The sequence below is a fragment of the Rutilus rutilus genome (assembly GCF_951802725.1).
Source record: "Rutilus rutilus genome assembly, chromosome: 12".
Lineage (NCBI taxonomy): Eukaryota > Metazoa > Chordata > Actinopteri > Cypriniformes > Leuciscidae > Rutilus > Rutilus rutilus.
This window is the reverse complement of record NC_140217.1, coordinates 32,253,384-32,265,578: the sequence shown is the minus strand read 5'-3', so window position 1 is coordinate 32,265,578 and position 12,195 is coordinate 32,253,384. Positions and strand designations below refer to the sequence as shown.

The window sequence follows — 12,195 nt, the reverse complement described above, 5'->3', positions numbered from 1 at the left end:
GTGTGTCGAAAGAATTTGTCCGCAGCTGCAAAAAAAAAAAAAAAAAAAAAAAAAAAGTCAAAAACCCCACTGTTAGTGTTTTGTAAGGAACAGGCAAATATGTAAAATATAGTAGGAGACATTTTAATTGTTTACTAATAAAACAGTTATTTTTTTATGTCAGTGTGGGCTATAGCCACGAAGTTGACGAATCGCGATCTTCGCAGCGCCAGAGAGAAATGCACATTTCATACGAATTAGGCCTACATAAGCAGCGCAGTCTGTTTTCTTTCGTTTTGAATTGTTCTGCTTAAAAGTAGACATTTCAAGCTATCTATATGTCTCAGGTCTGTGAGGCAATAGGCTACCTTATAGGCCTACGCTGAGTTTCGGTTCATTATGAGACGAGCTCCAGGTTCGCCAGCGCCTCCGTGTCCTGATAATCTATTTTCTAATAGCCTTCTTATTTATTAAAACCAGACAATTTTTTTGATGAAACATCGATTAAAATCAAGATACAATTAATACAAAACGAAATTAAATTTAAAGACAGGCTTTGTGCTTTCAGTTTGAGGTCTAAAAACTGAAAGCATATTCGTTTAGTGCCGCTTTAGAGCGCTCACGTCCGTAGCTGAGAACTGTCTGTAACATGTTTTTTTCTTTTTTTTGTGAAATAAATTTCTAAAAAAATGCGACTTAGTCCAGTGCGACTTAAGCTATAGGCCTATATGTTTTTTCTTCCTCGTGACGCATTTTTTGACTGATATGCGACTCTGGAGCGACTTATAAAATAGGCTACGGTAAGTTATTTATTATTTTTGTGCAAATGTCCCATAAAGTACCATCCTTTAAGAATTAATTTATGTCCCGTTGACCGGTCCATTGCGTTACGAATAAAAGCAGAATCAATAAAGTAAAAAATGTGATGTGCAGTCAGGTTTAAGTGTGTGCTATTTGAACAAGTGTTCTCACTGATACGTTTGTTGTGATACGCGGAGATTTGACGAGTTTTATAGTCTTGATATTGTTTCTCATTCAAAAGTGGTGACGCCGACGCCGCGTCCCCCCCCCCCCCCCCCCCCAAAAAAAAAAAAAATCAGCACCCCCAACCTAAAACCTCTTCCCGCGCCCCTGGGTACATTTAACAATATAGCGGCTGAATTATGTAAATAGTGTAGAGTTACATTAGGACTTTAAATCCTTAAACTTAAAGTAAACTTAAAAGATGGTCTTTGACTAGTCATATTCAATAATAATAATATCCATCTCATATGGTAACTTAAAAAAGGGGTTCCCTGCCCTGTAGTGGTAATTCATGCTTTTCATTCTTCTCTCACACTTTTTCCATGGCCCATTTTTCCACTCGTGAGTTCCAGCAGGCAGGATTAGAGCGAGGGATTAAAGTCAAACCCCTCTGCCTGTGGTCCAACACTACTGCAGATCTCCTACTGTTGATGATACGTGCATCTATCCTCCTTCAAACTAAGATTCTCTTTCTCTGAGGAAAATCATGTAGCCAGTATTCCATTAACTTTTTCTGATGTCTTCAGAACTATATTGCCCATTTCCTCTCATCACCAACCACATTTTTTTTGCACTGAATATCATATAACAGCATTTCACATTACCAATAAAAAAACACTGATCTTGCCATTGTCTGAAACTCAGCAGTCTCAGTTCCTCAGAAAACAAAGATCTGTTCACTGACACCCTATTTAATTTTGTCGGCTGAACGATTGACAGTTTTGACACCAAATTACACAACAGAAATCCCCTACCATGGGGTCCATTGGTATCATGTCACCTGTTTTTCCTCTCATTTCCCTGTATTTCTACCAAACACAGATTATATCATACTATTGCTAGGCTACAATAGCATTTCATATGTATGTTCTATATTTAATAATATTATTTTTAACTTGCAAGCCACATGCAGTTGCCTTTTGCTTTCACACATAGGGGACTAAATATATTACTGTGCAATGTGTTATGTAAATGTTGTGCCATGACTTTCAATTACATCTGTAAGTACATCCTTATTCACCTACATGCATAATATTGCAAATCTCAACTTCTTGATTGCTTATACCTTTGCAAAATTTAAACTATAGGCCAATTATCGCCCAGCAATATATTTAATGTTGGATATAAACCTAGTACATCTAACTTTACCCACATACACACATTACACTCACGTAAAGCAATATATGGCTATATAAAAATTTCCAACCGCATAAATGTTTATCACTACAAAATGTAAACTAGCATGGTAATGGATGTGGCATTGTAAATGTGTTTGGTCTTGGCTGAATAGATCTGCTACACTGCTGCAGAGCAAGTACAGAGACATGCTACTGCCAATTCATTCACAGGCATTGCTGTGAGCAAGTACGACATGCTGCTGCAGTACAACATATATGAAATAACCCTTGTAGCAGATCTATTTAGGTGGAGCTGGGGAAGGTGGAGGGTTTCTGAGAGCGTGCTGCAGACTGCTAACAGCAACAATGCCAGCTATCTGAAATGTTGAGCAGCAAGCTCATTGGCTGCTGATGCCACAGCAACCAATCAGTAACTAAGTTAATAGGCTACTATGCAGATAACGAAGTGATTGCTAACAAATGCGCCATGATAGTTTCATGACGGAACTTGTATATAAACTTGGATGTAGCATTTAAGTAGGCCTATCCAACTTTATCAACACATAGCCATAGCTCAACTGCTTGATTTTTTTAGATAATCGCAAATATTTAAACTATAAGTAGCCTAGGTCTATCTAACTTTTTCCGCATTTAGCCTACTCACGTAAAGCGATAGCCTACTATATAACTTAGCCTATTGCAAATCTCATGTGTATAGTGAAAAGCGCACATCAAACTATTGTTTATATTGTTAAAATGATTGTAGAATATGTGGCCATGTCAGTGTTATCTGCTAGTTTATTATAGTTCATTTTCAGTTCAGCTTTCGTTTCCCCGTACTTTTCGTGTTGTGAACTTAGCAGCGAGTGCCTTAACGTATGCACTTACCAGCTTCCCTAGACATCCATGTCACACAGAGAGAAAAACACAGCTGCTGAGTCTGAGCTGCTGAGCTTCACCCCCTCCACCCCAGACTGTTTTCCATCTACTTCCTCCCCTCCCCCACCCTTCCTCACTCTTTGTTCGCATTCTGTCCTCTCCACTGGTTGCCACCCAACACCGTTTCCGGCGCTCTGATTGGCCAGTTTGATATTAGAGGCGGGGTTAGTGCTGCAGCGCTGACATTTTCTCAGTTCGGTGAGAGATTACGGTGTCAGTAGAAGACGAGTTTGAGAGAAGGTGGTTGACACGTAGGCGATTAAACTGCTCTCTCTCGGTGTAATCCCTTATATTTCACCATTAGAACAAATATAGAGCACTTAACTAAATAAGAAAGATACAAACTAGATGACTCGTGTCATAAAAGAAAGGATTTGAATCAAAACACAGAGCTCTTTTCTCTGTCGTGTCGTCTTTCTTCCTCATTCCGGCTTCTTTTGTTTATGTCCTGCAGTGTTCCACTGCACGGTTGACATTACATCGCTGATCGTGAGTAAACGATAGGGTGAATCGAGAAAAAAACGAAAGGCAGAGAGAAATATAGAGAGACCATCTCGTAATTTTAACCGTCTAACGTTAAACGTCTTGTGGTGTCCAACTGGACCAGGAGTGAGAGTCTAATGCCCCCGGAGGATGAGCCCAGCCATCGAGGGGATGCAGACAGAGCCGCAGGGGTATATGGGGAAAGGGGTTCTCCTTGAGCCCTTTGTGCACCAGGTGGGGGGACACTCGTGTGTGCTTCGCTTCGGGGAGCAGACGATATGCAAGCCCCTCATCCCCCGGGAGCATCAGTTTTACAAGAGCCTCCCTGCGGCTATGCGGAAGTTTACACCGCAATATAGAGGTAAGTAATAATGCGACGTATTCTGGTTTCCTGTCTATACAGTATATTCCTTTCTCTTTCACAAGTGTTTTTGGGGTACAATATAATATCTTTCCGTTTGTTAGAGTGTAAAAAAACACATCTTCATGTTAAATGAAGGCCAGCAGTTCTGCTGTGTTTCCGTCTTAACGCTGTTTTCTCACGAGGGCGCTGTTGTAATATCATCAATTCTTAAAGGGACAGGTCACACAAAAATAAAAATTGTCATCATTTAACAGTTACTCACCCTCATGTTGTTCCTTACCCGTATGACTTTCTGTTTCGTGGGACAGAAAAGGAGACGCCCTTTCAGTCACATTCATTGTATTTTTTATTATTATAATGAACGTGAATAGTTACTATCATTCTATGAAAGGAAGAAAGTCATGTTTAAATGTATCTCAATGTTTGGGTGTATTACTATCCTTGTAAAGCTCCCTTTCGAGTAGGGCCCCTATAAGGTAAGTTATTACAAGCTGGCAAGGCTGTACTTTAACGCACACACCTAGGTATCAGGGTTTTGCTTGCGGATGAAATACCTGAATTTGGAATGCATCCCAGCCTGACAGACTTGAAAAATAAGCACCGATGGCAAATGTTTCTTTCTGGACCAAAAGACTGCTGATATGACATCATTGACTGCCTCCCCCACACTTGTGGTATAAAGATTTTTGCTGTCATTCCTGAGGAAGAACCTGGAAAGACAAGTTCAACCAGCTTAGATGTTCGCTTCTGTCCGTCGGTCTCCCCTACTTTTTTCAAAAATATTTACAGCCTCGTTTTGATGCACACTGCAGTGTCCGTAAGCTTTAAATACACTGGTTTCCAGTGTGATGATAAGTGTGCAGGGCATCTGTTTTTTTATTGGGTGAGGTTGAGGGATGGGTGTGATGTCAAAACAGAATCTTGGACGTAATCTTTGTGGTTGTTTTGGGTGTCTTGAAATGCATTTCTTTTTTTGAACTGTAGGAAATTACTGCATCAGTGCATTTGACACTTCTCTGAATTGTTTCTTGTTTAATTGTTCTGAATCAAACATCTAGATGAGACTTTGGGTGTTTTTTTGCATTGTGGCATTATTGTCATTACAATACTGTACATTTCTTTATTATAATTTATAAAAAAATCTGATGAAAAGTACATGATTAAAATGTATAGGCTATATGGTAGGAGTTTTGATCTGACTTTATTTTTTATTTAAATCAGCTTAAATTAAAAGTATTGCATATTTTTACTTTGATGCATTAAAATACTAGAGTAATAGGAGGCCAATTGGAATCGTCATTGAAAATAATGGGCATAAAATCGATGCAAAATCGATTAGAATTTTATTTTTTTCCATGAGATTCATCCTGGTAGTAATTTCTCTCTTTCAGAATATCATATATTTGATTTGTTGATTTTTCTATGCAAATGTCTCATGTATGTCTCTTAATACATTTTAGACTATTTGGGACTGCCTTTCAGGTTCATAATACATTCTTGTCATTCTTGTAATGTCCACGTTTTTCTTCTGTGATTTTCCCAGGTTTTGGTCCAGTGTGTTTTATCTGATGATATCAGTTTTGAATTTGAGTCATGAAGTGATATGATTTGATAATTGACAATAAATAGTGTTGGTTTCATCATATCTTAAGCCTCTTGTCATTTGTTTGTGGGCTGGTTTCATCCTTGTGTGGCAACTGATTGAACGTAAACGTTTCTTATGGTTTGCCATGACAGATTGAGAGAACCAATCCAGTGAAGTCACAGCTCCTGTTCATTGGCTGCTGTTGTTTCCTAGTCTTCTCTCTCTTCCAAACCATCATCCCTATTCTCTCTCTCTCTCTCTCTCTCTCTCTCTCTCTCTCTCTCTCTCTCTCTCTCTCTCTCTCTCTCTCTCTCTCTCTCTCTCTCTCTCTCTCTCTCTCTCTCTCTCTCTCTCTCTCTCTCTCTCTCTCTCTCCCCTCTTTCTTTCTGTTCTGAGTATTTCTGTCTTGTTTGTATGTTATGGATTGTGTGATTCCAATCAGGTTAGGACCAGCCCGTGCTGTCGGCTCAGTAGCTTTTGTTAAAGACTCGGGAGCTTTTAAGAGCAAAAAAGAGAAGTGGGTAAGAGATGTTAAAGATTTCCCAGACAGTTAACTTTAAGCTCGGATCTCTGACTACTTCTTCTTTGCTAAAGTGAAGTTATTATGGTTTCACCTCTGACCTCATTCTTTTTTCTCTCTCTTTCTCCCTCTCTGTCTTCTATTCCATCTCTCTCTCTCCTCCCTCTCTCTGCAGGTGTGGTGTCGGTGAGTTTCGAGGAAGACGAGGAAGGGAATTTGTGTCTTATTGCGTACCCTCTGCACAGCGATCTTGGGGACCTGGAGAATGTGGTCCCCTCGGCCGACCTGGATCCCAATAACAAAATAAAATGGGTCAGTAAGAAGCTGCTGGACAATGAGGGCTACAGCAAAGACCGGTCCAGACACACTCGGAAGGATAAGGACAAGAGGTAAGGGGACGGTAACCGTTGATTGCACAATAGGCTTGTTAATATGCATAATAGATGCATAGAAAATAGGATTGACGAGTTAAGGCCCATTCACACCAAGATTGAAAACTATAACAATAGTAACGTCCACACTAGCGGAAGATATAATTAAACCACCTGGCAAATAGGGCTGAATGATTAATCAAAATAAAATCGAAATCGTGATATGGCTTAGTGCTATTATCAAATCACAAGGCTGCAATTTAATTAAATATTGCGGCTTGGTTCATAGTAAATTCTGCTCTATCTAAAATAAATCCATCTCTACATCTGCTCTGGTTTTTGGGTCACTTATGTCGTGCATTTGGGAACACTACTTGTGTAAGTAATGTAATTTTACAGTGTACATATTTTTTTTAATTGCGTGATTTTAGTTTTTACAGTGAAATTATTATTATTTTGTTTAATATTTTTATTTAATAATAATAATCATTATAACAAAATAATAATATTAATTATTAATTTTTTTTAGTTATATTGATATATTTTATATTGTTATTTTTTTGGCCAAAATGTTTAGCCCTAAAAATGTGCATTAATTCGAAATCCCAATTTTTTTTATCAGAAAAATCACAATTGGATTTTTTTTCCCCCTTAATTGTTCAGCCCTTCTAGCAATTACCCAGAACACCCTAACAGCTGTTTAACAACGTGCTAAAAACCACTCATATCACCTTATTAACCGAATAGCACTGACCTGACAACCACCTACTACATTGTAGCACAGTTTTGCATTATCACTACATCATTAGATTATTTCAAATCCAAGATGAAATCTTAAAATTTCTTCTTTTATATAGATTTTCAATGTGATGATAAATCAATGTGATGTGTGCTAAACCCTTGCTGAGATATTAGTAGGCTTTAACCAGACACTGAGGTTCAGAATCTTTCTCAAGGGCACAATGCTGACAGATCATGTGCCGTTCCTTGCGGATCGAACCAGCAGCTTTACAGTTAGCAGAAGTTTTAATTCCTAGACCACACCACCCCACGTCTCTGGAATAATACTAGCCTGTGTTCTCATGTAATAATGGCCCTGCTCAGTACGTGTCTGACTCAGTGAGAATGTGACCGATCGTAATGTCGTTGTCGTCGCTGACCCACAGGACACCCAGCTGGGCAGAGCAGATGCACTCTCAGCTCCTGGCAGCCGGACTGGTGCAAATGTGCGTTTTGAGCCAAGGTTTAGCAAGTGGTTATGTAACCAGCGTAGCTTTGTGACTTATTAGAAGTGACCTCTGTGTGACTGGGGAAGGGGTGAAAGAGCACATAAGGGGCATTTGTTCTCCGTGCTGGATTTAGGATTTTACGAATCATAAGTAATAACCCTCCATACAGCACTCTACTGTAAAACCGGAAGGAAATGCACTTATTGGAGCTGTAGCAAACGTGCATGTCGCAGTAGCATTAAAGCATTTTCATAATCCTATTCAGATAATAACATAATCAGATAACAACATCATAATATTCAAGGTCAAACATGTTTGCAGTGCATGAACTCTTGGCCCAAGCCGCCATGAATCCAGGATTTTGCAATGTGGTTGTTAAAGGGTTAGTTCACCCAAAAATGAAAATTCTGTCAGTAATTACTCACCCTCATGTTGTTCCAACCCCGTAAGACTTTCGTTCATCTTCGGAACACAAATTAAGATATTTTTGATGACATCTGAGAGCTGGCTCACTCCTTCATAGGCTGCTAGGTTACTGATATCTGCCAGCCCAGAAAAGTTAGTAGACATCGTTAAAATACTCCAAGTGACTACAGTGGCTCAACCTTAAGTTTATCAAGCGACGAGAATACTTTTTGTGTGCAAAAATAACGACTTTATCCAACCATCTCTTCTCTCCCATGTCATTCTCCTAAGCTGTTGACGTAGTGTAACAGCGCAGCGCTTCTGGGTTGTACGTCAGAACGTAGGCTCACTATTGGCCGACGCTGGTCATGCGTGTGATGCTGGCCAATAGTGAGCCTACGTTCTGACGTACAACCCAGAAGCGCTGCGCTGTTACACTACGTGAACTCACTCAGGCCCACACAGAAGAAAATTAATAGTTGAATAAAGTTGTTATTTTTGTTTGTTTTTGGCGCACAAAAAGTATTCTCGTCGCTTGATAAACTTAAGGTTGAGCCACTGTAGTCACTTGGACTATTTTAACGATGTCTACTAACTTTTCTGGGCTGAACATAGAAGCCTATGAAGGAGTGAGCCAGCTCTCAGATTTCATCAAAAATATCTTAATTTGTGTTCCGAAGATGAACGAAAGTCTTACGGGGTTGGAACAACATGAGGGTGAGTAATTACTGACAGAATTTTTATTTTTGGGTGAACTAACGCTTTAAGTTGTCCTGAATGCTTTTTGCATTTTGCTTCAAGCTTATTTGGGTGTTCTGGGTCCTAGGGTGTTTGTTCAGATCTCTAAAAAACATGTTGAGTTCATCCAAACAAGTAATCTGATCCAGCATGTTAGCCCTAATCCGTCTGTCTGGCTGACCCACCTCTGTCTTCACCCTTGCAGTGTGAAACGCGAGGAGGAGTGGCTCAAGCAGGCCGAAGTGTTCTACTACAGTCTGGAGGGGAGCAATGCTGCCGGCCCTCAGCTCAAGCACAACCCCTGGAGCCTCAAGTGCCACCAACAACATCTGCAGAGGATGAAGGAGAACGCAAAACACCGCAACCAATACAGTATCCTTAAGTGCTGCCACAAACAATGGTGGATTGGTTTTGTGTAGTTTACTGATGTTTGTTAGATTATTATATATACACACACAGATATATATATCTATCCGTTCAAAAGTTTGGGACCAGTTAGATATTTTTGAAAGAAATTAATACTTTTATTAGTTATTTTTACACATTAAATTGATCAAAAGTGACAGTAAAGACATTCATAATGTTACAACACATTTCTATTTCAAATTAATGCTGGTCTTTTGAACTTTTGGGAAAAATCCCCCCCCAAAAAAATCATGGTTTCCACAAAAATGTTAAGCAGCACAACTGTCGACATTGATAATAATAAGAAATCTTTCTTGATCACTAAATAATCATATTAGAATGATTTCTGAAGGATCATGTGACACTGAAGATTGGAGTAATGATGCTGAAAATTCAGCTTTACCATCACAGGAATAAATTACATTTTGAAATATATCTAAATACAAAAAATCGAATAATATTTATTTCACAATATTACTGTTTTTACTGTATTTTTGACCACATAAATCGAGTCTTAGTGAGCCTTCTTTCGAAAAACATTAAATATTTTGAACAGTAGTGTGAGTTTATAAAAAATATATTTGACTATATATTTTAGTTTATTTATTGCCAATGAAAAGTAAATTATGGTAATATATCATTTTAAAAATAAAATGTGTAATACAAATGAATGATGGCAAATAAGAAATTATAATTATACAAAAATGGCTTTAATAATTTCATCTTATTTTAAATAGTTTTATTAGTTTTCAGTTTTTCCTTAAAAATCACTAAAAATATGATATAATATTTTAAATATTATATCATAGTTTAAATACCTATTTTACCCAATGTTGACTTCAAAATCACAAAAATATAGATATTCACTGCACAACAAATAGCACAGCACATTATAAAGCTGGAAAAGCTCATTATAACAGCTTCTTTTGTCTGCAAACAATGAGTGAGGAAAATTGTACGGAAAATAAAAGCAAAAGCATTTTATCATGCAACAAAAACAAAGGTTAATTGTATAGCACAATTTATAGAAAAGAAAGGAGAATCTGTGTTTCCCTTAACCCAGCACCTCCCATCAGAATTCATCCTGTTAGAGAACCTGACGTGGCGCTACACGGTTCCATGCGTGCTCGATCTGAAGATGGGCACGAGGCAGCACGGGGACGACGCCTCTGAAGAGAAGAAGGCCATGCAGATTCGCAAGTGTCAGCAAAGTACATCCGCCAGCATCGGAGTGCGCCTCTGTGGCATGCAGGTTAGCGTAGCACTCAAACGTGATTCCATGAGGAAAATATTAGAAAGGCGATATTTCATTGTCATTTACACACTCCTCTGCTTTCCTCCAGGTGTACCATTCAGACACAGGGCAGCTCATGTTCATGAACAAGTACCACGGCCGCAAGCTAACCCTGCCTGGCTTCAAAGAGGCCATCTTTCAGTTCTTCCACGACGGGAGACGGCTGAGGCGCGAGCTCCTGTCGCCGGTGCTTCGGAGGCTGCGAGACATGCAGGCGGCCCTGGAGGCCTGCGAAAGCTACCGCTTTTACTCCAGCTCGCTCTTGATAATCTACGACGGAGACCCTCCGCGATCCCGCCATTCCCCAGAGGATGGACTTTCGGAAGAGGAGGAGGAAGATGACGAAGAGGAAGAAGAGGAGGAGGAGGAAGAAGAAGAGGAGGGAGGTGCTTTTGGATTCCCTCACGGAGCAGGTGCGGCTAGCAGCGGTAGCATCAGCGGTGCCTGCGGCGGTGGAAGCGGCACCAGCGGCTCTGCAGGGGTGCGACGCGTGGCCAGGTCGGACAGCGGCCCGGCCGTGGACGTACGCATGATTGACTTTGCCCACACCACTTGCAGGCACTACGGGGAGGATAGCGTTGTCCACGAGGGCCAGGATAGCGGTTACATCTTCGGATTGGAGAACCTCATCACCATCATTTCCCAACTAGAGGATCACGGCACAGATTAAACCCAGTTCGAATGGGGAAACGCTTCTTTCTCTTTATATTCCTCATTCTTTCAGTCCTTCGAGATGTTCAGCTCAGTTAAAAATCTCGAAAACTCCACCTGTTCAGTTGGTTTTGGTGTCTTTTTGCAGATTTTTGTGTGCGTAGAGGATTAAAAAGGGTCGAGAGACTAACACTGAAACGTCACATGATCGGCTTCCTCTGTGTTCAGTAGCTTTACTCCCTTCCCCTGGTGTGCTTTTTTTGGTTCCCCTTTTCGTTCTATTTATTGAGAAGATAAAATGGTTATTTACAAAAGAAGGACCTGATTTTGTTCCCGTATTCTTTCCTTGAGAAGGTTCCAGAACTTTGATTAGCTTCCGAACACTCCTTATTGAATGAAGGAACAGTAGGTGGCGAAAAAGGAAGACTGTTAACCGTCGCTCTACAGCACCGTCCCGTTGCACCTTTACCCGTCGTGAAGAGAGAACTATATTCAGATAGTTAGTTGACATACAGAGACTATGATAAAGCTTTATTTATTTGTCATATTTCCTAAATAAACTAAAAAGAAAATTCAAAAAAGAAGATTCAAAACTACATTCCATGTTATTGTTACAATAATGATATTAATAAATATTATTATTTGACATGTTCAGATACCTCTATCTTATATCTGTTGTACACGGTATGTGGGAGGAAAAATAAAACTTGTTTGTGTTAAATTCTGGTCTTGTACTGTTTTTATTATTTATTAGTAGTAGTAGTAATTTCTCTAGGTGTGCTGTATGCTATCAGGTTATAGTAAGTCATCTCAGTTTTCATCTTTAGTTATATATGCTGAACAAGAATAGTGAAATAAAAAGAATGAAGTAAAATGTTGAAGATCTTTACTAAGGATGTTATTAAAATTGAACTAGCTTAAAATCAATTGAAGGCATTATTGTGATTTACCCATAGTAATCTGTTGATTGATACTGAGTCATGTAGTTTTATAGATAACTACATTATCATGGGGTTTAAGAATGCTAATGTTTTGCCCTGTGTAAAACTTTTAAAGCAAGGTGTCCTGACCCAGTGGCCTGACCTTATCCT

General features: G+C 39.4%; 1 protein-coding gene across 1 annotated transcript; it reads left to right on the top strand.

Annotated features, from left to right (window-relative positions):
- The first annotated feature begins 2,586 nt into the window (after positions 1 to 2,586).
- ip6k2a (inositol hexakisphosphate kinase 2a) lies at positions 2,587 to 11,825 on the top strand. Its single transcript, XM_084426376.1, has 5 exons — positions 2,587 to 3,903; positions 6,187 to 6,400; positions 8,960 to 9,126; positions 10,236 to 10,411; positions 10,503 to 11,825. The coding sequence occupies exons 1-5, from the start codon at positions 3,693 to 3,695 to the stop codon at positions 11,121 to 11,123; spliced, it is 1,389 nt and encodes a 462-aa protein (XP_084282502.1). The 5' UTR covers positions 2,587 to 3,692; the 3' UTR covers positions 11,124 to 11,825.
- Positions 11,826 to 12,195: the final 370 nt, after the last annotated feature.

Coding starts and splice junctions, on each gene's coding strand:
- ip6k2a (XM_084426376.1), top strand. CDS start 3,693: ATGAGCCCAGCCATCGAGGGGATGCAGACAGAGCCGCAGGGGTATATG. Junction 9,127..10,235: donor AAAACACCGCAACCAATACA/GTATCCTTAAGT, acceptor ACCTCCCATCAG/AATTCATCCTGTTAGAGAAC. Junction 10,412..10,502: donor TGCGCCTCTGTGGCATGCAG/GTTAGCGTAGCA, acceptor GCTTTCCTCCAG/GTGTACCATTCAGACACAGG.